Consider the following 23,153-nt stretch of genomic DNA (forward strand, 5'->3'; position numbering starts at 1 on the left):
AAAAAAGAAAATGGCATTTATGTTTCTTTTTCTGACTGTAAATGTAATAATGGCTCATAGAGAAAACTATACGAGTTGCAGGAAAGCAGAAAAAAGAATGTAACAAATACCCATTATAGCTTTATCCAAATGGGTCACTATTAAAATTTTAGTGAATTTCTTTCCAAGATTTCATATACATAGATTTTTAAATATAAAGGCTTTTGTTTAAACTCAGAGTCCTATGCAATCTACCTAAAGAAGTATTCTCCCTTTGTATTTTTAAACAACTATTAATTTTGCTTTATATGAAAGAAGGATGTTAGTTCCTATAAATGGGCATCAGTTCCTCCCTAAATAAATGTATTTCAATTTTTACCTCTCCTAAGACTGAGGTGACCCAAAGAAGATGTACAAATGGCCAAAAGCACATGAATAGATTATCAACATCATTAGTCATTAGAGAAATGCAAATTAAAACCACAATGATATAGCATGTCACACCCACTGGGATAGATATAATAAAAAAGATGGACATAAAAAAGATGGACATACAAGTGTTGGTGAGGATGCAGAAAAACGGAAACCATCACATATTGGTTGTGGGAATGTAAAACTGGTGCAGCTCTTTGGGAAAATACTTTGCCAGTTCCTCAGAATGTTAAACATGGAGTTACCATATGATGCAGCAATTCCAATCCTGGGTATAGATGAACGAAAAATGAAACATGTGTCTACACAAAGCTAACCTATTGCCAACTAGGGAGAAGAAGCCAAGAGTTCACAGTCTATTCCATTTCAACGTGGTATGTGGGTGGAGGGGGTGTTGCGGGGGAAGCAGCAATTAAAGGCCAGGGAGTTGCCAGGGGACACCATCGATACTTTGTAGAGTTGGCCCAGTATTAGACAAACAAACCAGTATGGAATACTTGTGCTTCCAATTGATGAGGTGAGTCTAAAAATTGTTACAGAATTTTTTCAAGAGTGAAAAATTAATAAGAAGGAGAAAGAAAGGAGGAGGGAAGGAAGGAAGAAAGGGAAAGTTCTTTGATTTGTTTTTATAGCAGCAGAACTCTTCGGTAGTTCTATTCACATGCTCTCCCCTGGATTCTAGGAGGTAAGTGCATGTTCTATGGCTATAATAAGAGTTTTTCTTGGATTTTCAGTCAAGGTGGTGGTGTAGGCAGACATGGCTCACCTCTTTGCACAACCACATCAAAATTACAACTAAAATATAGAACAACAATCACTCAGAATTGTCAGAAATTGGGTTAATTGGAAGTCTGACAACTATGGAATTAAAGAAACCACATCTATCCAGACTGGTAAAAAGATTGCAGAATGGGCTGGTCCCACACCCTTGTGTGGTGGATAAAAATTCAGGATGGTCATCTCTAGAGCGAGGAGTCCCAGCCATACATCAGGCGCCCCAGCCCAGGGTTCCAGTGCCAGGAAGGTAAGTCCTCATAACTTCTGGCTGCAAAGACCAGCAGGGATTGAGTCAGTGGAAGAAACTGCTGGAGCGCCAAGCAGTTCCTCTTAAAGAACCAACACATGGAATCACCTACTCGGACTCACTCCCTCTGAGCTTTCAACACTGCGGTAGCAGCTTGAAAGGCACCAGTGGCACACTGGGAGAAACTGGGGTGTCTGACATTGGGGCAAACAAAGGCCATCGTCTCTTTTCTGAGCTCTACCCCGACAGAGCCACTGAGCCGGGAAACTGGGGTCATATATGACACTCCATCAACCTGGCTGTTACAGTTAGACCCACCTTAGAGTTCCCCAGAGATTCCGCCCCACCCAACCTGCTTTTCCATATGAATGGCTGGTCTTGGCTCATGTTTCACAACTTCCTAAGTCCTCTCAAACAACCAACAGCTGACCTCACTGAGCCCCAGGCTAGCACTACCTGCAGCCAGCCTAGATTCACAGCTTGGCTTCACTCGGGAATCTCCAAGCCCAGCACAAGTAGCGGCCATCTCACATTGCTTTATAGCTCAGGAAGGGTGACCTCGGGCTGTGGTCTGACCTTGGCCTACACCACCTGGGGAACCCCAGGGCCAGTCCACCCAACAGACAGCAACAGACCATGTTGGAGCACCACCCTGCCCCTGCACAGCTGATCCTCCAAGGAGGGCAGAAGTTGGTGGCAAGTGGTCACAGACAATCCTTGCAGGTGATTGGCCTGGGTAAATCCCTCCCACTGATCTGCCAACAGCAAATAAGGCTCAACTATCAGAGGAGGGTGTACTCAGCTCATATGAAGGGTGCAACTCTAGTACCCAGCTTGGGTGATAGGGGAGGCTGTGCCACTGGACGCTACAGGACGCCTACTACCTTAGGCCACACTACCAAGACACAGAGTCAAAGCAGCTCTACCTAATACATAGAAACAAACACAGGGAGGCTGCCAAAATGAGGAGACAAAGAAACATGGCCCAAGTGAAAGAACAGATCAAAACTCCAGAAAAAGAACTAAACGAAATATAGAAAAGCAATCTATCAGAGGCAAAGTTCAAAACACTGATTATAAGGATGCCCAAGGAATTTAGTGAGGATCTCAGCAGCATAAAAAAGGTCCAGTCAGAAAGAGAGGATACACTAACTGAAATAAAGAATAAGTTACAGGGAAACAACAGTAGAGTGGATGAAGCTGAGAATCAAATCAATGATTTGGAACATAAGGAAGCAAAAAACAACTAATCAGAACAACAAGAAGAAAAAAGAATCCAAAATAATGAGGACAGTATAAGCAGCCTCTGGGACAACTTCAAGCATTCCAACGCTCACATCATAGTGGTGCCAGAAGAAGAGAAAGAGCAAGAAATTGGAAATCTATTTGAAAAAAAATGAAAGAAAACTTTTCTAATTTGGTGAAAGAAATAGATATGCAAGTCTGGGAAGCACAGAAAATCCCAAACCAGATGGATGCAAAGAGGCCCACCCCAAGACACATCATAATTAAAAAGCCAAAGGTTAAAGATAAAGAAAGAATCTTAAAAACTGTAAGGGAAACGCAGTTACTTACAGGGGAGTTTCTGTAAGATTGTCATCTGATTTCTCAGAAGAAATTTTGCAGGCTAGAAAGGATTGACAAGAAATATTCAAAGTCATGAAAAGCAGGGACCTACAAGCTAAGATAGCTCTACCCAGCAAAGTTATCATTTAGAATTGAAGGGCAGATAAAGAGCTTCCCAGGCAAGAAAAAAACTAAAGGGGTTTATCATCACCAAACAATTTTATATGCAATGATAAAGGTACTTATTTAAGAAAAAGAATATGATCAAACTATGAACAATAAATGGCAAAAATACATATCTAGCAACAATGAATCTACATAACAAACAAAGCAAACAAGAAGAACAGAGACAAAATCATGAATACAGAGAGTGTTTTGATGGATTCTAGATGGGATGGGGGTATGGGGGAATGGGTGAAGAGATGAGGGGATTAAGAAGTACAAATAGGTGGTTACAGAATAGCCATGGGAATGTAAAGTACAGTAAAAGAAATGGAGCAGCCAAGGAATTTATATGCATGACCCATGGACAGGAACAGTGGCAGGAAACTGCCTGAGGGAGTCGGGGGTGCTGGGCAGAGGCGGGCAAAGGGGGAAAAAATGGGACAGCTATAATAGCACGATCAATAAAATATAATTAAAAAAAGAAAAAAGTGTTTTTCTTTATGCAACACTTAATGACTTCTGGACTCATGATTTCCAGGCACTCCCAATTCTTAAATCTGTAAAATTAAAATTGTATCTTTAAAGAGTGACATGAGGAGTCCTCAGATCTCAGACAGAAATGGCATAAAGTAATGTCAGTATCGCCTGTTATGTGTACTTACTGTACTCTGAAATCCCTTTATTGAGGAGCACATCTCTGGCCACCCAAAGTGCACTGAAAGAATTTTGGGAGAAGGTACTTTGTAAATTTTTAGAAATGTTATGAACTTCTCAAAGCCTTCACTAGAAGATGAAGAAAACTGGTTCCAGGTCAGACAGCAAGTTAGTAATAAGGCTAAGACATGAACCTATACTTACTGACTCCTTTCACCTTATTATCACATTTGGAGGCCTCTTTATTGTTAGAGCCGGTAAAATATCACATCATATTCATATAACTTCAGTGTCACACCAAGTTGTGCATGTACAGTTTCTCCTTTTGGCCCCTCAATGACCCTGTGTGCTAGGGACAATAAGTGCAATTGCTCTCTCTTCCAAGATAAGAAGATTGCAACTCAAGAAGACACACGGTCGTCTGTAACAGAGTCAAGGCTATAACCCAGATCTCCTAATGGCCCCTGCACAGATCCTGGTTGGTGCCTTCCATCTCTGAACTTTGGAAAACTAGTTGGAGACACTAGAATTGAAAGAAAGCTCATTAAAAATAAATAATTCCATATTTTGTAGGTAGAAAAATGAAATACTCAAGTCTCTCTACCCCATCTCCTGCTAGGAACTTAAAAGTCAAATTGAGTTCCCTAGTTTTGCACAAATCCACAGCAATTAAGACTTTCCACTGTTAGGAAACTACTTTTGCAACAAATGTATCCAAATCAAGTTCAAACAAAGTTTTAAATACGTGAAATGGAAGGGAAGAAACTGTAGTCCTTCCCTTCTCTGGCCCACATTTTTCTATGTTTCCATGACTGAGTTTCTCAAACCAGGGGCACATGGCCAAAGACTATTTGAATCAGCAAGTATTCCAAAAAATACCTAACAGGCTAGGGGTGGAAAGCGCAGCACCCGGGGTAGCAGATGACCTGAATTCCAGCCTGAGTTCGCTCCAATCTCACTCCCGTTGTTGCCCTAAGCAGCCACCTAAACTGAAGGTAGTTTCCGTTCACAGTAATATGAGGGCACTGGGTCAGTGCACACAGATAAATTTAAACGTGTGATTTTACTCACGTGTGCATACATAAATCCATAAAGGTAAACTTAAAACAATAGATGTATATACTGTTAAGTTCCCTTCATCAGAAGTCGCGCCCTCCCCCGACCTCCACCCCCGGCCCTTCCCCGAGACGCTCGTGGGCCTCTTCAGCGGACCCAGGGTTGGCTTCTCCGAGCGCTGCAGAAGTCAGTTGGCAGATTGACTAGCTAAAAAAGGGGCAGGCGCCGGGCACTTGACCCAGCGCCCTGGGCAGTCCCTTACCGTTCCTAATTCGGGGCCACCTGTTTTCGCAGCCAATGGGCGCAAGGGGGGGCGGCCGCGGGGCGAGGCTACAAAAGGCAGCCCGCGGGCCGCGCGCCCAGACAGCCTGCCGTGGGCGCGCTCTCGCGACGCGGACGGACGGGCCCCAGCGCCCGGACCATAAGGATCATCGGCCAGGCGGGCGTGGCGAGATGCTGCGGGTGCGGTGTCTGCGCGGCGGGAGCCGCGGCGCAGAGGCGGTGCACTACATCGGGTCTCGGGTGCGTGCGCCGCCCGCCTCCCTCGTTCGCTCGCTTTTCCCCAGCTAGCATTGCATGATCTGGTCCGCCCGGTCCCCTTTGGAAACTCAGCTTCAAGAGCCATTTATGGTTGCCGGGAGCTTGGCGGTGTCCCCGGGGAAGGGGGCAGTCGTTGGGGCCACCTCCGTGGGTACGGTTGGTCTCTGCGCCTCTGCGGCCGCGCTGGCCGTCAGCGCAGGGGACCCCACCCTCTCCAGCTGGACCTCTTTCGCTCCTTGGAGCTTGCGGCCCGGAGTGAGGGGATGGGGGTAACAAGTAACACCTCTTAGTAAATTGGTGGTGGTATCCGAGTTCGTTGCCTTCGGTGGTCATAGCATTGGGCATGCGTGTGGGGTGGACGGGAGGAGAGGCAAAGCGGGGTTTGAGGACGGAGAAGGAGCTAGCAGGCCCAATACAAGTGTAACATGGAGTCCTGCGTCAGTCTCGAGAGGCGGTGGAGTGAGTTCGGTTTGCACAGAGTTCCTGCCCGGACCCCGCCCTCAGCTTCCCTAGTAAATGAGCACGCGCCTGCAGACCCTCCCTAGCTCCTAAAATTGGAATATCAAGGCACTTTTGTCCCTCGCCCTCCCTTCCCAGCAACAGGTTCCAGAACAGCTGTCACTCTCCTTGCTTTGGTCCCCACCCCTGGTATACCCTCCGGCCTCCTTCCTAAGGCTTTAACAGAGATTTGGGACTTAAGATCTGCATTGGGGATGAGGGACTCTCTCTGCTTTCTGATTTTTATAGGCTCTGAATTTTCAAAAGGCCTTTTTTTTTTTTTTTGGAGATCTTAGATCTCCTAGCTGTGTAAATTTGTGCCCAGGTAAATCCATATCTTGGCTAGGGGACCGTGAACCATGTGTGAGACGGAGTAAATGGCACTTGGTCATTCTCAGAATTGACCTGCCAAAGAATGTGAAATGTCAGCAATGAAAAAAATTTTTGGTTCGAAACATTATTTTGAAAGGTAAAGTCCTTTACATATTTTCACTTAGGGAAAATATTGGTAGTCTAATATTGGTAATCTTTGATACTGCTGAGGAAAGGAAACTTCCTCCCCTCAGACGGTCTTGACACCGAAAGTTTTCTGTGGCTTTCTGGGAAGAGGGTCATCTGCAGACGAGTTGCTTAGTTTGATTAAAGCTTGATTGCAGAAAACCATTTTAAGATATAAATGGGTGTATGGTCATTGGGGACAAAATCTTATGAAGGGTTTTAAAGAGTTATGTCAGTTAACATAACAGATGCGAAGATAATGTATACCTAAATATGAAACTAAAGTACCTGGAACCACTAACCACCTATAAACTAACATCTTGGTTTACACTCTCCAAAAGGATTTTAAATGTCTCACTATGTTACCCTAGGTTTTCATTTTACCTTCACTTCCCCTCCCCCCATGTACTTACAAGACTATACAATAATCTTTTCTTTGTTCTTGGAAGCTTGGAAGAACCTTAACAGGATGGGTGCAGCGAACTTGCCAGAGCACCCAGGCAGCTACGGCTTCCTCCCAGAATTCCTGTGCCGCTGACCACAAGGCCACTGATCCTCTGCCCAAGGACTGCCCAGTCTCCTCTTACAATGAATGGGACCCCTTAGAGGAAGTGATAGTGGGCAGAGCAGAAAATGCCTGTGTTCCACCGTTCACTGTGGAGGTGAAGGTAAAGCAAGGGTATTCACATGTCTGAAGTGGGGTCACTCCTCGCCTTTGTCAGTCTGGCTCCTGCTCCCACTCCCCTCTGTAACTGCCTTTACTTTAGCTTATGCCAGAATCCCAAAGCCAGGGTTGATTTTAAGTTCTCTTAATTGGCATACCTGCAGTATTTGACACTGGACAAATGATAACTCCCTCCTTCAGCTTCTGAGAGACTCCTTTCTGGGGATATTCTTTTACTATCCCTCACATCTTCCTTCACTGTCTATAGTGTTGGAGTTGAATAGAGTTTTATTTTTGACCCTCTTCCTATAGCTGTTCTCACAGCTTCAGATCCTATCTGCACTCTGGTCCAAACTTCCCTCCTGAACTCTGTTCAGATCAACATGTTAAACTCCTTACTGGATGTTATCACAGGGCCCTAAACTTGGCACATCTTGGATTCAACTGCCAATCCCTCTGCTAAACTGGACCCTTCTTTATTTTTTCCTTTAAGTTTTTGGCATTCCTATTTGCTCAAGCTAAAACACCAAAGAATCACCTTTGATTTCTATAGCAGTCACATCCTCCATGTCCATTCTTCAAGATCTAACAAGCCTTTTGTCAGAATGAACCTTGCCTCCATCCCTCTGCCGCTGCATTAGGTCAGGTTGCCATCTACTGCCTGGACTACTGCAGTTAACTCCTAACTGGTCTCCCCGGTTCACTCTTCAAACTACTTTTCAGCTTCCAGCAGAGTGATTTAAAAAAAAAACAAAAAACAAAATTCAATCATGTTACTCATCCTGCTCTTACTCATTACTCCTGTATTTTCTACCTTTTTCCTTACGATAAAGTCTTCATGGTATTCAAGATCCTTCATAATTTGGTTCTTGCCTGCCTTTCAAGGACTCCCCATTTCACTCCCTGACTTGTCTTAGAGATGTGTTAGTATGGCAGGTTAGCAGATGTGCATTCTTTTCAGGTATCTCTCATCTGTAACATTCCACCCTAGTTTTCACTAGACTTTTATAGATCACTGTTGCACTGCGCTGCAGTATAGGGGAGCACTGCCGCTGGGGAGTGCCGCAGAGAGTGCAGCGCTCCCTGAAACCTGAGGGAAACCGGCTGGGGCCAGTTGAGGTGGGAGCAGGCCTCTGAAACCCGCAGAGCCCATCCTGGGGTTGTCACGGATGAGGGGGAATAAACACAAAACGTTGTAAACATTTCGTTTGTCAGGAGGGCAGACGGGGCACTTCCCTCCTACCAGGGAAGGCCGTGGCACATCCCCCCAGCGGGAAAGGCCCTGTTGCCCTTTGTTCCAAGGCTTTAATTGAAAAACTTATTAGTGGGCTAGGTAACAGGAATGCATATATATATTTATATATATTTATATATTTATATATGTAAATATATATATTTATATATGTAAATATATATTTATATATATGCATATATATAAAAATATATATATTATATTAGCATGTTAAGTTTCGCAGAGAATAGATACCTTTAAGAAAACAAGTGACAGGAATTTACTGATTTATATGGGTCTGAGAGGAGCCTAGTCTAAACAAAAGAGAATGAAGACAAGGGAAAGCGCCTTAATGATAAAGTGTAAGGGGCGTAAATAATGTGAAGGTCCTTGGCAGTGTGAGCTGACCAGAGATGTGAGGGAGGAATGGAGCATACTCTTAAGAATTTACTTTTAGGCCTGATTACCCTGGCAACTGCCAGATTTGATCTAGGGCTGTTTTTCCTGCATTGTTATCCAGGCAGGGGGAGGGAACCACCAAGGGATAAGGAGACTGCTTTTCGGCTGTAATGAGGACTTTGGCCGTGTCCAAGCTAAGCTGACAGGTGCAGGGGCCTCTTTGCCCCTTCTCCATGTCCCCCAATTTCTTATCTGTTGCCCTTATCGGCCAAGGCCTGTCTTAGGTTGCCTCTCCCCTGAGGGGTCTTACCCGTCCCTGGCCAGGACCATCCCAAGGCAAAGCAGAGGGGCAGGGGCGCAGCCCCTGCCCAGGGGAACAGGTCAAGTCACCTTAGGAGCCTGTTTCTCCAAGGCCTTCTGATTATTTCTAGCCTTGGGGCCCTCCAGCCTGTTGGCAGGGTTATAGCTCCTGAAACCAGGCCGGGCGTTTCCCAACAGACTACTGTATAAACAGCCAAACCAGACTACTCACTAATCCCCAAACAAGCCTCATACATTTGCTCCCACCTAGGTCTCTTCCACCTTTCTCTTCCTGCACCCCTTGTCTGCAGTTTAAACCTACCCCTTTTACTAACACTTAGCTCCAATGGCACCCTCCACAAAGCCTTACAGGATTTTTCTGTAACAAGTAATATCTCCCTTTAAAAAAAAAAATCCTACTGTTCTTCTTCTGTAATATTATATAGCCAGGACCACCATGGTTTGGTGTTCAAGTTGTATACAGCATAGGGGTCCTGTATCTGAGGGAATGCCATCAACATTGTCGACACAGCCTGTTTCCGTTAATACTGGGCTACAAATATATCTTCCTGAATTCTTCTTGAATATTACATTTGTATTTGTAATGCAGATTGATGAAGTAAGTTCTTTTATATCATTGTCTTCATCATCATAAATGTTGCCCACATTGTACCAGGGCTCCAGAGGTATTAGCAAAATGTAACTTAGTATTTGGAGAGATACTATGTTCACACAGAAACAAAGACTAATACTCAGTATCTTATGCCAACCAACTGGCAAGGCCGTTGAACTGAAGTGTCAGGAGATATAAGGAAAAAGCAATGACCAGGTGCTGAATAGCTGGGAAATCTTCTTTAAAAAAAAATGATTCTTGAGGTAGATCTTGAAGACAAAGTAGTAGAAAAAGTAATAACTTCTAATTGTTCTGAAACTACCTTTGGTTCTGATATTCGAAATTTGATGAACAGGTTGATTTATATGTCATCCACATGTTTTAAAAGGCATGATCTTCTAAGTCTTTTCTTGGAAAGATGCCCCATCCCCTAAGCATTTTAGTTAGGTGAAATTAAATTTCAACTTCAGGGAATAGATTATCCTTCTACTTGTCTTTAAAACTATTGACTTTTATACCACGTGCTCTTATGTAATCAGAACTCTCTAACATTGTTTTGAGTTTTTTGTCACTTGATTTATAACTTTAGACTTTGTCATTTCATGGGATTGTGGGAAGTGAACCAGGTTGAAGTCAGGAGACAGGGATTGATTGATTGAATGAGGTATTTGATAAAGCTAGATAACTAGTCTCAATTAATAAGCTGTTTGACCTTGTGCAAGATTCCACACATTTCTGGGCCTCAGTAAAATGAAGATATTAAGAAGTTTGCCATCTACCTAACAAGATTAAATATGAAGGTAAAAGGCTACATGTTAATTATTTTAAAGGACAAAACTATAACTCATTATAGGTGTACTGATTCAGTTTGCTAATTACATTATGAAAGTACATTGGGAGTATAATGGTTGTAGATATTAGTAGCATTAACAGTATTGATTTAATTCATTTGTCTGGATATTTCTGCTTTATGTCACACACTAAAACTAGGTATTGCCCTGCTTGGGTGGCACAGTTGGTTGAAGCATCATCTGTACACCAAAAGGCTGCAGGTTTGATCCCCAGTCAGGGTGCCTGCAGGAGGCAAATGATCAATGTTTCTCTCTCATCTCTTTGTTTCCCCTTCCCTCCTTTCTTGTCTTCCTCTCTCTAAACATATCCTTGGGTGAGGTATTGAGGAAAGTAAATCTAAGAAATACACAGGCAAGGCCTTAGCTTCTAGTTAGAGGAAAATGATACAGATATATTTATCAGTTCTGGGAACAATTAAATGTAAAACAATATAATACACTATTTGTATGCGATTAGAGCTTACAATATGTGGGAAGATGTAAGTGCTAGAGAAGCTTTATGGGAGTAACACAGTTGTCAGGAATGACAATTTTTCAAAGCTATATGGCTTTTTAATTATATAAAACATAATGAATACTTTCCATCAAATAGGTGCTTTTGTCTTTTTTTTTACAAAGCCCTTGATAAATGACCTTTTATAAAGTACAAAATTGATCAAAGTTAATGTAATACATTTGCAGCTGGATAAATAAAAAATTTCTATTGAGATTTCCTAGTCTTCCAAAGATCTTATTTAAAGTCCATTTGGCAACCGCTGCTGAAAGACTTTAGGTTCTGAAAGACTACAAAGTCTCTAGGAATGCAGCCACATCTCTACAACATTATTAAAAACATAATATGCTAAGCATTTTTAAAAAATCTTGCAGACACTTGGTAAATTATTGTGAATTCATTTAGCAGGGTTATAAAGAAAGTGTAAATAGTTTCCAGCTATCTCTTGGAAAATGTAGTGTACCCCGATCATTTGGACTTTGTCCAATCTTAGCCAGAGTATGAGCTATACAAGTCACACTTGTTCAAATAACTTTTTTTTTCCCAAGGAGAAAAAGTAAATATAAAGTTGACTTTATATTTATCTAGGCAAGCTTCCCTCTGCACAAATAGTCCCATGGGATACTTTGGAATATGCTTGGTAACACAACATGGCTGTGCATGTGCTATAACCCAGTGTTAAATTTTCAAAGGCTTCTTGTCTCTCAGTGGATTATAAGAGATGTGCCTGGCATGAGAAGGAGGAAGTGGTGAATGGATGTAGTACCAGGATGTGTCTGAGAGGAATATAAAGAGTCATTATTATCCTTTCCTTCTGGTTGCTGCTACCGGACTTTCTAGGTATACAATACAGTGAAGTGCCTTTGTTTTGTTTTTTAAAAGAGTGGATTGATCATAAAAAGTACATTTTTAATACTGATAACATTTTTCATGGGCCAGCTATTGAGCCTGTTATTTGCCTATAGATCTTCAAAAGTAAAGCAACTCACTAACAATTTAGACAGGGGTCAGCAAACTTTTTCTGTATATGACCAGATAATAAATATTTCAGACTTTGCAGACCATAGGTCTCTGTTGCAACCACTCACTTCTCAACTCTGCCATTGTAGTGCAAGAACACTATAGACACTGTGCCCATAAAACTTTATTTACAAAAATGGAGGGCAGATTTAGCCCATGGACTTTAGTTTGCCAACCCATTTTAGAGCTTCAGTGGCATTCTTCATTTGCTAAAGACCTGTTTTCCATATTCTTAATCTTTCTCCAACAGGCTCAGCTCCAGTCTAACTGATGTGAACCTAGATACTGAACTAACAAGAGGCATGTCTGCTTCCATATGCTTGGTATTTATTAGGCTGAGGTTAAAATGGAAGTGAAGACAAAATCTGGGAAAGACATTGTCTTTGACATTAAAGAGCCAGACATTTAGACAAACTATGTTTCATTACTCAGTTTTCCTTTCTTGTCTGAAACTATCTGATCTATGATGGAAACCTTCTTATCTGATGTGACCAGAACTGGTAGTTGGTCAGTTAATCAATGATATATGTAAATTTTTTTTTATGTTTTGAACATTTTTTTAAAACGTAAAATATATAAAGGTACATTGTTTTGCCAATGTTTTGATGAAGGCCCAGGGCTCTTTCTTAGCATTTGGATCATCTGATCAGAATTCTACTTCATCTGTCTTGATAAAATACATCCATCTGTATCAGCTGCATTTCCCAATGTAGTTCTTTTTTTAAAAAACTTTTAAAAAGATTTTATTTATTTATTTTTAGAGAGAGGGGAAGGGAGGGAGAAAGAGAGGTAGAGAAACATCAATCTGTGGTTGCCTCTCATCCACCCTCTACTGGGGACCTGGCCTGCAACCCGGACATTTGCTCTGGCTGGGAATCGAACCAGCAACCCTTTGGTGTACAGGCTGGTACTCAGTCCACTGAGCCACACCAGCCAGGGCCCGCGGTAGTTCTTTAAATTGACTGAGAACTTAGTGACATGCAAAACAATCTCATGCAAAACAACCTCAATGAAGAATCGTCTCGATTTTTATACTTTTGAAAATTGATTTATTAGTTATACCTACCCTAATTCAACAGAAATTTTTAGCAAATTGGTTGAGCCTTTAAAAAAAAGTCCTCACCCAAGGATATGTTTATTGCTTTTAGAGAGAGAGGAGAGAAACATCGATCTGGTTGCTTCTTATATGTGCCCCGACCAGGGATCGAACCTGCAACCTAGGTATGTGCCCCAACCGGGAATTGAACCTGTAACCTTTTGGTATACAGGACTGTGCTCCAACCAACTGAGCCACCTGGCCAGGGCTGGTTGAGCTTTTTGGAAAGCATTCAACTGTTTTCCATTCAGTTGTCTTTTAAAATGCATATAATCCTTGGTCACTTTCTAAATTTTTTTTTTTTTTAGCTACTAAAATTTTGTGAATTCATTTATTACGTCACCTTCTTCTATGGCAAAAAGACTTGAAGCAATGAGAGCTTGGATGGTTTGGGTAGAGGAGAGGTGTGGTGGGGTGAGACATGTTGGCAGGGAAGGGTAGGAAGCACCAGAGGCAGGCTCATACTACTGCACAATTTTGCCAAGGGGCCATTCTGTTGGATGGGAAAAACACTAATAAATTTTTAAGAGAAACAAGCATATATGAGAGTATGTCCCTAACCTTTAAGGGAGCAGCTCCCTATTTTCTTACAAAATATCTTTAAGTGCTCTTTTCTAGACAGAATTCTGGGATGCATGGATAGCCCATGGTTTTGTCTTAATATAGGTGTCCTTTTATTCTTTTATACTATTTCCTTTGTGCTATTATTTGATTTCATTGAGACTGTCTAACGGGACCACTCATGTCCTATTTTGTCCATGAAGCATGTACAAAGTGGCCCAAGAGGATTCCAAGCCTGTGTGAGGGCAGACACACTGAGTGGTATCAGACAGAAGAAGTAAAAGGTCTCAACACATCCAGGGGATTTAGACTTCTTCATTCAACAAATATTGAGTGTCTTCCCATAGAACACTGTACTCCGTGCTGGGGATCAACACTGGACAAGATGTGGTCTTAGTCTCAATTCTGTTAAGTTATATAAATCATGGTTCACCTATAAACCTATCATGAGTCGTATTTTTCTTCTATAAGTATTTCACTTATTTTCTTCTGCTTCTAGGCCAACACATATGAAAAGTATTGGCCATTTTACCAGAAGCATGGAGGCCATTATTTTCCCAAAGAACATTTGAAAAAAGCTGTTGCTGAAATTGAAGAAATGTGCAATATTTTAAAAATGGAAGGAGTAACAGTGAGGAGGCCTGACCCCATTGACTGGTCGATAAAATACAAAACTCCTGATTTTGAGTCTACGGGTAAGTGATGTCAGATCCCTAAGTTGCTAGTATCTTAATTTTTAATTTATTTCTTAATGTGTAAGGAGAAATCTCTGATAATTTCTGAGAGATTCCTTTGTCTTAATAACTCTTCAAAACTTTAAAGATTATTTAGAAAGTTTATGATTAAGATGTACACATTCAAAACATCATTGTAAATCTGAAATCTTGGAAGAATCAGTTTTTCTAAACTTTATGGTAAGTTTCTTACATAAGAACAGTGGGTTATATTTAATTTTCCTCAAGAGCAGAAGTTAAGAGAGGAACAGAAACATTCCCATTTTATTTTTAACTGACACTGCTAAGGCTGTTTGTGTGTTTGAGTTCAGTGGGGTTTTTTTTGTTCAGTCTTCTAATTTATAGTTGCAGATGCAATCCTTGGCCCAATATTTATCTTGTGGTACAGACATTCCCTGAAGAACTCTGTTTCTGTGTAGCAAGGAAGGAGCTTACAAAAGATGAAAACTTGGTGGTTCAAGACCTCTTTGAACAAGGACCTTATTGTTTCATTTTTTTCTTTTCTTTCTTTTTTGTTTGGCTTCACCATACTCACACAGAATTCATGTTAACAATCTAGTATTTTTTCCATTTTTCCATTCCATATTTTTTCCATTTGCATATAATTATATGCATTCATACATACAGATTTTCTGTAATTTTTTTCTTTTACCAAAAAATGGGATCACATGGACTTTTCTGTCTTGGAAATTAGCATTACTGAGGTCATGGTGCAACTTTTCGGTCTGACAGGTTTATACGGTGCGATGCCTCGAGACATTCTGATGGTTGTGGGAAATGAGGTTATTGAGGCTCCCATGGCATGGCGCGCTCGCTTCTTTGAGTACCGTGCATACCGATCAATTATCAAAGACTACTTCCGCCGTGGTGCCAAGTGGACAACGGCACCTAAGCCCACAATGGCTAATGAGCTTTATGACCAGGTAAGTCCCTAATTATAGAAGTGCTTATTAGTAACTTTTCTAAATGATCCACAGAGAGTGAGATGGAGACTCTCTGATCCCTCGTATTTGTTATGTGTTTTATTGAAAATAAGAGTAAATGATACTGTGATAATAATAGTAATAATGGCTAATACTTATTTGGTGCTTACTTGTGCCAGGTCTTGGGCTAAGCACTTTATTTACAGCCTCAGTCCTGTTTACACTTCACAACAACACCCTGAGGGATTAGTATCATTCTGTCACAGGGAGAAAAATTTGCCTAAGGTCCACAGGTAATCCTTGGTGGACAGAGAAAAGTCACTAGACTCCATTCGCTTTTAGAAAAAGAATTTGGCTACAGGCCAAATTCACAGTAAGAGGAAGTATATGTATGTCCCTTATTAGATCACTTGGTAGTATTTGATCATTCACAGAAATAATTTAAAAAATCAAAATTTCTTCCAGGGGTTTAAACACAAATAAATAATAAATTCATTCCACCACACCCAATCAAATTTGGCAGGGGAAACATAGCAACTCATTTTATGGTAAGAGGTAGGCTCAGGACCAAATTCCTTTTCTAAAAGAACAGAATGACTTCATCCTGTTGCCTTTCAATATTGTAGGTAGCTACATAAATCAATGTCATGGAATATTTTCAGAATCATTACTGCCTCTGTACCATTTGCTTCTAAATATCAGGAAATTGCTGTCATGCCATTTTTTGTTGTTAATCGTTTTTGTTGTTGTTTGTTTGATTAGGATGGGTCTACATCTTGCATATTTTAGTCTAATACTGGGTAGTAGTATTAGACTGGGTAAATGATGATAAACTAATTTTCTTGGTAGTGAATGTCCTATAAATAGTTTCCTCATGAACCAATGCACTGTGTGTTCATTCTTGTTCCAATTAGGATTACCCCATTCATTCTGTAGAAGACAGACACAAATTGGCTGCTCAGGGAAAATTTGTGACAACTGAATTTGAGCCATGCTTTGATGCTGCTGACTTCATTAGAGCTGGAAGAGATATTTTTGCACAGAGAAGCCAGGTTGATAAAGATTGCCTATGAAATTTCATACATTATTATTGTATTTTTTATTTCCAAATTCAAATATTTTCATCCTAACTATTTTTAGTTTTCTAATCATAGAATCAAATCTTTATTGGTTTTGTGTTCCTTTTGTTTTCAGGTTACAAACTACCTGGGCATTGAATGGATGCGTAGGCATCTTGCTCCAGATTACAGAGTACATATCATCTCCTTTAAAGATCCCAATCCAATGCACATTGATGCCACCTTCAATATCATTGGACCTGGTCTTGTGCTTTCCAACCCAGACCGACCATGTCACCAGGTAAGGAAGTTGTTAGGACTCTGGAAGAGTAATAGAGTCTGGCAATTAAAGTAATTGCTATTTATATTTTAAGAACTTCCGTGACTCCTAATGGTTCTAAATGATAAATTCAACAAAGTTCAACAATTATAATCAATAATTGGACTACTTATGTTACATTTACTACAAGATGTCCAACACTCAGACGTATACAGTGTAGAGCCATTAGACTTTGGCTGCACTGCTGCAAGAGCTTGAAGGGCGTGCTGGTACGTATGTTTTTATTGAACAGTGGTATTACAGTAGTTCCCCTTGATCCTTGGGGGATACATTCTGAGAACCCCTGTGGATGCCTAAAACCATGAATAGTACTGAACCCTATATATGCTATGTTTTTTCCTATACATACATACATACCTACCTACCTACCTACCTATAATAGTTTAATTTCTAAGTTAGGCACAGTAAGAGATTAACAATATCAACATAATAAAATAGAACAATTATAACAATATACTGTAATAAAAGTTATGTGAATGTGGTCTCTCTCTCTTTTTCAAAATACCTGGAATTTTCCATTTAATATTTTCAGACCATGGTTGACTGTGAGTAAAAACCAGGGAAAGCAAAACCAAGGATAAGAGCAGGAGGGGGAGTGGTTACTATGTATCATAACTTGCAACCCAGGTTCCAATTGCAGCTGCATTGGAAACAAGATGATTCTTGCATACTTGGGGCAATACCACTGCCCATAGGCAGTCGGTGTCTTCTTCCCTTTCTAGTGGGTCAGGCCTCCTTCGGCAGCCACACCAGGGAGGGAGGAGCAGAGCCATCGCATTGCAGCTGGTCTGTCCCCATCACCTGCACCTCCTACTTCCGTCTGCTGCCCCCTATTTCCAGTTGGGTGATGAATGATTTTGTTATTTGCTGGGCTGCAATACTGTGTTTTTAAAATCACTGTTTTACCATGTCACTCTTCATTTTTATCCCATAAATTAAGACTCAATGACCAAGATTAGTTATTCATTTCATTTTATATATAATTCATTGCTATACTAAGAGGGAAAATGAACGTAGGGATGGCTGAGTTATAATAAATAGGTCATAAGGACAATTAAGGTCCTTTGGGAGTACAACCTTAACATCTGTCTTTATATGACAGTCATAGATAACAAAGTGACTATGAAGTGGATGGACTATGGATTTGACACAGTCACATTTTTGTTTTCTTATAACTAAATAGTTAGGTAATATTTTCATTTTCTTTAGAGAGAATTTCGCAAGGAAAGTATCTTTGGTATTTTAAAATCTCTGAAACCTGAGAAAAGCACAGAATATTTTTTTGAAGCATTAACATTTCTGCTACTATTTAATATTAATCTGGTAATCTGGGAATTTTATGTATATTTTAAATCAGGATTCAAACAAAATCATCCAAATGTCTTAAAAATTTAATTTCTTTATATCGACAGTTGAGAAGACAGCTTCTCAAAAAATAATTATTAATCATAAGGGCTATCAGAGACCAAGAGTGATAAGAACAGTATATATAGATTTAAGCCTCTTTGGGTTTTTTTGGTCTTGCAGATCGATCTTTTCAAGAAAGCAGGATGGACCATAGTTACTCCTCCGATACCGGTCATCCCAGATGGTATGTTTACTTTTATATACTCACACACTAAAATGATTCCTTCAGTGGCCAAGAATCTTGCACTTATAGACAGCAGCCCAAATTTTTAGCAATTTAGAGAAAACATTTCACCAGCAAGGAGTGAACTGGTGCTTGGGACTATGGATACTAGAACAAGGCTGGACTTGTGTTCACAACCTCTCCTTCCATAGAAAATGAGAAAGAGAAATGGGAAAAATCAATATAAAAAAAGCATCTCATAAAGCAAGAAATGACTTTGTAAATAAACCAAAGTGAAATGTGTAATGATTATAGATTGATTCATAACATTTATAAATTGTCTTAAGATAAAAAATTTGCAGGGAAAGTAAACTCTGAAAATTGAACTGACACTTTAATGTTCTTCACTTTCAAATCCTTGCTTTAAGCAAAAATGATAGTAGACATGATTTAAAAGTTGTCATTATTTTTAGATCACCCACTCTGGATGTCATCCAAATGGCTTTCCATGAATGTCTTGATGCTAGATGAAAAGCGAGTTATGGTGGATGCCAATGAAGTCCCAATTCAAAAGATGTTTGAAAAGCTGGGTATGTACAATATATGAAACGTTGTCATGTATGAAGGACTGAAGAAATGACAGCTAATTTTGTTGTATGCTTTATCTAACTCCTTTTCTGTTCATTTTAGAGGTACCAAGTTATTATTTTGTAGATGGACAATATTTTCGTTTTCAACAATCATAACCTCAAAAGGTTGGAGATGCATTGCAGGCTCCTTAGTCATTCCCTTAGCAATAAATTTATCCATCTTCTATGACTTATCTAACTTCCTGGTGTCCTTACCTTACCAAGCTCACTCCTTACCTTTGTCCTACCTATTCTTACTCTCCAGCGCCCCCGCTCAGTGTCACTTTCTCAGGAAATTCTTCCCAGATGACTCATGCTGCTTTCCCTGCCCTGACTATACCAATAGAACCTTTAGTGACTCTGTAGCTTACCTGTCCTCTCAAAATAATGGGTTCTTGAGAGAGAACAGATTTTCTTTTCAACACCCCAGTAGGCCAAACACAACAGATTCTTCCTAAATACCATTGGTTTTTTGGGCACATTATAGCCATGTCAATACAAATGGTACCAGATTAAATTAATTGTCTGAGAAGCTTTGGTACCTGCATGACCTTACAACCCAAATATTAAAATATGAGCTCTGTTCCATTGTTTTCTTAAGGTGGCCCAGTAAAGCTAACCATATTAGATAAATTTTGCTTATATGTGAGTAAGAAAAGTCAACTTTTCAGGTTGGACAAATGATACTTTTCCTACTAAATTGATATGGTAAAAATAGAAAAGACTGACAAAATAGTTAAAGCATAATTTTAAAAGCCCTTGAGATTTTAGTGCTTGATTGTTTTGAACATTCGGCAGGTATGTCTGCTCATCCTACCTATTGACTTATGAATAGTCAATATCACAAACTAGACTTCAGAATCTCTGCTGCCTTTTTGGTGAATGTTTGATGTTAGCAGTGGAATAGATCAGGTGAACTATAATTGGTGAAAATAAAATTCAAAGACGCTCCTAGGGTGGGGTACACTTAAGGATTACAAACAAATGATTCCTATCTGTCTTTAGGCTTACTTTCTATAGGAAAAGCTTCATGTGAGTCCATCTAACTAGCCATGTCTCTCTCATTCAACACAGGTATCAGCACCATTAAGGTTAACATTCGTCACGCCAATTCCCTGGGAGGAGGCTTCCACTGCTGGACCTGCGACATCCGGCGCCGAGGCACCCTGCAGTCCTACTTCGACTGACCATGCCTGATGGGGCTTGTGGCTTGGCCTCAGATAAACCTAGGAAGTGTAGGGGCAAGGTTCATTCTTCTGCTTTAAAGAGTGCATGAACTGTAGTGCTTTAAACAATCATATCCTTAACAGGGGTCTTAAGCCTGGTTTATTTTTATTCCTTTTCTTTGCTATAAGGAAAATAACTTGTGTTAGGTCTTACTCTCTACTCTTAATTTATTTGCTGTTTGGCTTCAAGCATAAAAATTTGGTGAATGTATACCAAGACAGAAATTAGTCCTTTGAGTAACTTGGCCGCTAATATTTAACAATCTACCTCTGTTTTTAATTTTTTTTTTCCAAAGGCAGCTTGAACTGTTGGTCCTAATCTTTTTTTAAAATTTTTTTTGCTACAGTTGTGAATATATCAATTTTTTCCTGAATGAAAGATTTAGAATGTTCACAGATCTTAAGCAGAACCAGATAACAGTCTCTTTTTCTAATAAGGAATTTTGGTAATTTTTAATATTTTGTTTTTTTAAGTAACCTAGACTTTGCACACATTAAAATGAATTTTCCATGAATATTTTTAATATTCTCATCTCAACATAGGTGATAGTTGCTACTAAAAACCTATTCACACAACTTACCTCATTTCAAGTGATTTAATCTCTTTTTCTTCTAAAATTTTACAGAAATATTTAGTGCAATAGTATGTAATTATCAGTTCCCATCTCTAAGTTTTGATATTCAGTATCTAATGGGTACATTGCATCTTTGGTAATCTAAGATTTGTTTACAGATGTGCAAATTATTTAAAGTGCAGGCTTTAATAGCATTAAAGTGCAGTTTTTAGTAGCATTAAAAAACTAATGAAACTAATGGAGGTAAAAACCTACATGTGATGTGAAATAATTTTAATGTTGAATACTGTATGTGTATTTTTATTCTAATAAACTTTTGTGTTATAGAATGCATTTTATTAGAGTTTTTCATCAGTCTAATTATTTTCAGCAAAAGTAAATTACAGGATGTAGCTCTTGGGACAGAACTCAAATCCTATTAAATAATCTACATATTTATTCCTAGTAAATAAAAATTTAAGCCTAGTTCTTGTATTTGGAAATGTTTAGCAGAGTTCAATTTTGTTTATTAATTAATTTACTCATTCAAAAATATCTGAATGTGTTCTGAATACAAGGGAGTCATCCTAGGCCCTGGAAAAGAAAAAAAGAGTCTCTGTTCTCAAGATTCTAAATGTTTTGACTCATGAAAAATCTGGGGTTGGGGGAGACGTATTTTGAAGTGAGTCCTGGTTTTCGACCATTCCCTTGCCAATACCTTTAATCCCTATGTATCCTGGTGTCCTTTTTCATCCCCCACAGAGATGCCTACCAGTCCTATACTTGGACTGAATCCTGCTTAATAAATCTATACAATTGTATGGATTGGTGCACAGTTGGGATATATGTTCCCAGGCCTAAATACTACTTGATGATTCTATTACACACCCCTCCACATGCTCCTTAGTGTCTATTCCAAACCTTCACTATATTCCCTTACCTGCCTATACGAGTATTATTTCATTTTTCATAGGGAAAATGGAGGCCATGATGTGTCAGTTCCCTCAGCTTTTCTGTTCTAATCCCGTACTGATTTATTTGCATTTGCATTCTCTTAAAATTCTTTCTCTCCTTGCCTTTACTAGCTAAGCTTCTAAACAGAACAATCAGGCCTTCTTCTCGTTATTTGCCTTTATTTCTCAACCTTCTACTAAGAGACACTTCTCTCATTTGTGGCAAAAAAAAGACAAACCTTCTAACCAGGTCTAATCCATACAACTGTCCTTTGATTCTAATCTCTCTCCTCTTTCAGCTGCATCAGTTACCATATTTTCTACAACTCCAACCTGTGTGCGTGTGTGTGTGTGTGTGTGTGTTTTCCCTCAGCAAATAACCATGCTCAAAATAGTGTTCAAAAAGAACTATTGCTCTGTCAACTTCATCTTCCTTCACAACTAAGATTCCTGAAAAAAAAAAATACACCTGCCAGTTCACTATTACATCTCTTGTTCATTCCTCAGTCTCCTGTTGATTTCTACCTTAACACTACAAAGTACTGTAGGTATCTTTGACCTGACCTCTCAACTACCATTTCCCATGGATACTATGCAGGCCTACTGATCATTCCTTTGAATGCCTTGCCTCTTTTGGATTTCTGTGATACATTCTCTCCCATCTTTTCTTATTGATTTTCAAGTTCTTTCACTATCTTCTTTCTACCCTTAAGAGGTGGATGTCCACAGGGCCCTGTCTTTGAGCCTTTTCTCTTCTCTTACATCCTCCTGGGAAGTCTCATCTGTGTGTAGGTCTTCTTCTCCCATATATCCATTAATAGCTCCCAGGGGCCATGTGGGGGGTGGGGAGGTAGGGAGGCCCTATGCCTAGACTTCTACTCTTGACCTATCCTAAGCTCCAGGTCCTGTTCCCAACCATCTGTGGACGTTATCTGGATATGGAAAGGCATTACAGGCTCAACACAATATTGCATTTGACTCTTCACCAAGCCATCCTGGACTCTTTCCTCTTCCTCATCTCATCTTGTTCCTTCCATTGGCATTTTGCATTGTTATTAAACATGACAAATTATTTCAACAAAGATAGCTCAATTGAATGATTTAATAAAGTCTCTATTTTTGGATCTTATGTCACTGGTCTTGGGTATGCTCTTTTGTCAGGGTTGTGGAGGAAAACAGAAGCAGCTGGGGCTCTGCCACACAGCTGCTATCAGCTTGCTATCTGTCATCTACCACTCCTGCAACCCAGTGGCTTCTCTGTGATGTAGAGCAGGCAGAACACCTGCCATCTTCTGTCAGGTGTCCAGATAACACACCAACAACTTCAGACTATCACTCTTCCTAGGGAACACCAAGCCTCTTTGCAAATCCCTGTCTAGAGGAAACAGCTATGTACATTAAGATGAATCATTGTCATTAAAAATAAACTTAATTTTAAATAAAAATATCTAATTTTGACATCATAAGTCATGTCTAGTTCCTAGTAAAAACAAAGTATTTCTTTTATGAATAGTCTTTAGAAATAA

The 23,153-nt window shown here is 39.9% G+C and overlaps 1 protein-coding gene across 1 annotated transcript; it reads left to right on the forward strand.

Annotated features, from left to right (window-relative positions):
• The first annotated feature begins 5,284 nt into the window (after window positions 1-5,284).
• GATM (glycine amidinotransferase) lies at window positions 5,285-20,894 on the forward strand. The gene is made up of 9 exons (XM_054564917.1): window positions 5,285-5,398; window positions 6,862-7,080; window positions 14,140-14,335; window positions 15,107-15,297; window positions 16,212-16,349; window positions 16,492-16,656; window positions 18,223-18,286; window positions 18,739-18,855; window positions 19,969-20,894. The coding sequence occupies exons 1-9, from the start codon at window positions 5,330-5,332 to the stop codon at window positions 20,079-20,081; spliced, it is 1,272 nt and encodes a 423-aa protein (XP_054420892.1). The 5' UTR covers window positions 5,285-5,329; the 3' UTR covers window positions 20,082-20,894.
• The last annotated feature ends 2,259 nt before the right edge of the window (window positions 20,895-23,153 follow it).

This window comes from Pteronotus mesoamericanus, unplaced genomic scaffold (genome assembly GCF_021234165.1).
Source record: "Pteronotus mesoamericanus isolate MK-2021 breed Mesoamerican mustached bat unplaced genomic scaffold, CSHL_Meso_final contig_164, whole genome shotgun sequence".
NCBI classification, from domain to species: domain Eukaryota; kingdom Metazoa; phylum Chordata; class Mammalia; order Chiroptera; family Mormoopidae; genus Pteronotus; species Pteronotus mesoamericanus.

Bases quoted from the DNA above. Each gene is read 5' to 3' on its own strand.
- GATM (XM_054564917.1), top strand. From the start codon at position 5,330: ATGCTGCGGGTGCGGTGTCTGCGCGGCGGGAGCCGCGGCGCAGAGGCG. The intron at 5,399-6,861 runs GTGCGTGCGCCG...TGTTCTTGGAAG, and splicing joins TGCACTACATCGGGTCTCGG to CTTGGAAGAACCTTAACAGG. The intron at 18,287-18,738 runs GTATGTTTACTT...CATTATTTTTAG, and splicing joins GATACCGGTCATCCCAGATG to ATCACCCACTCTGGATGTCA.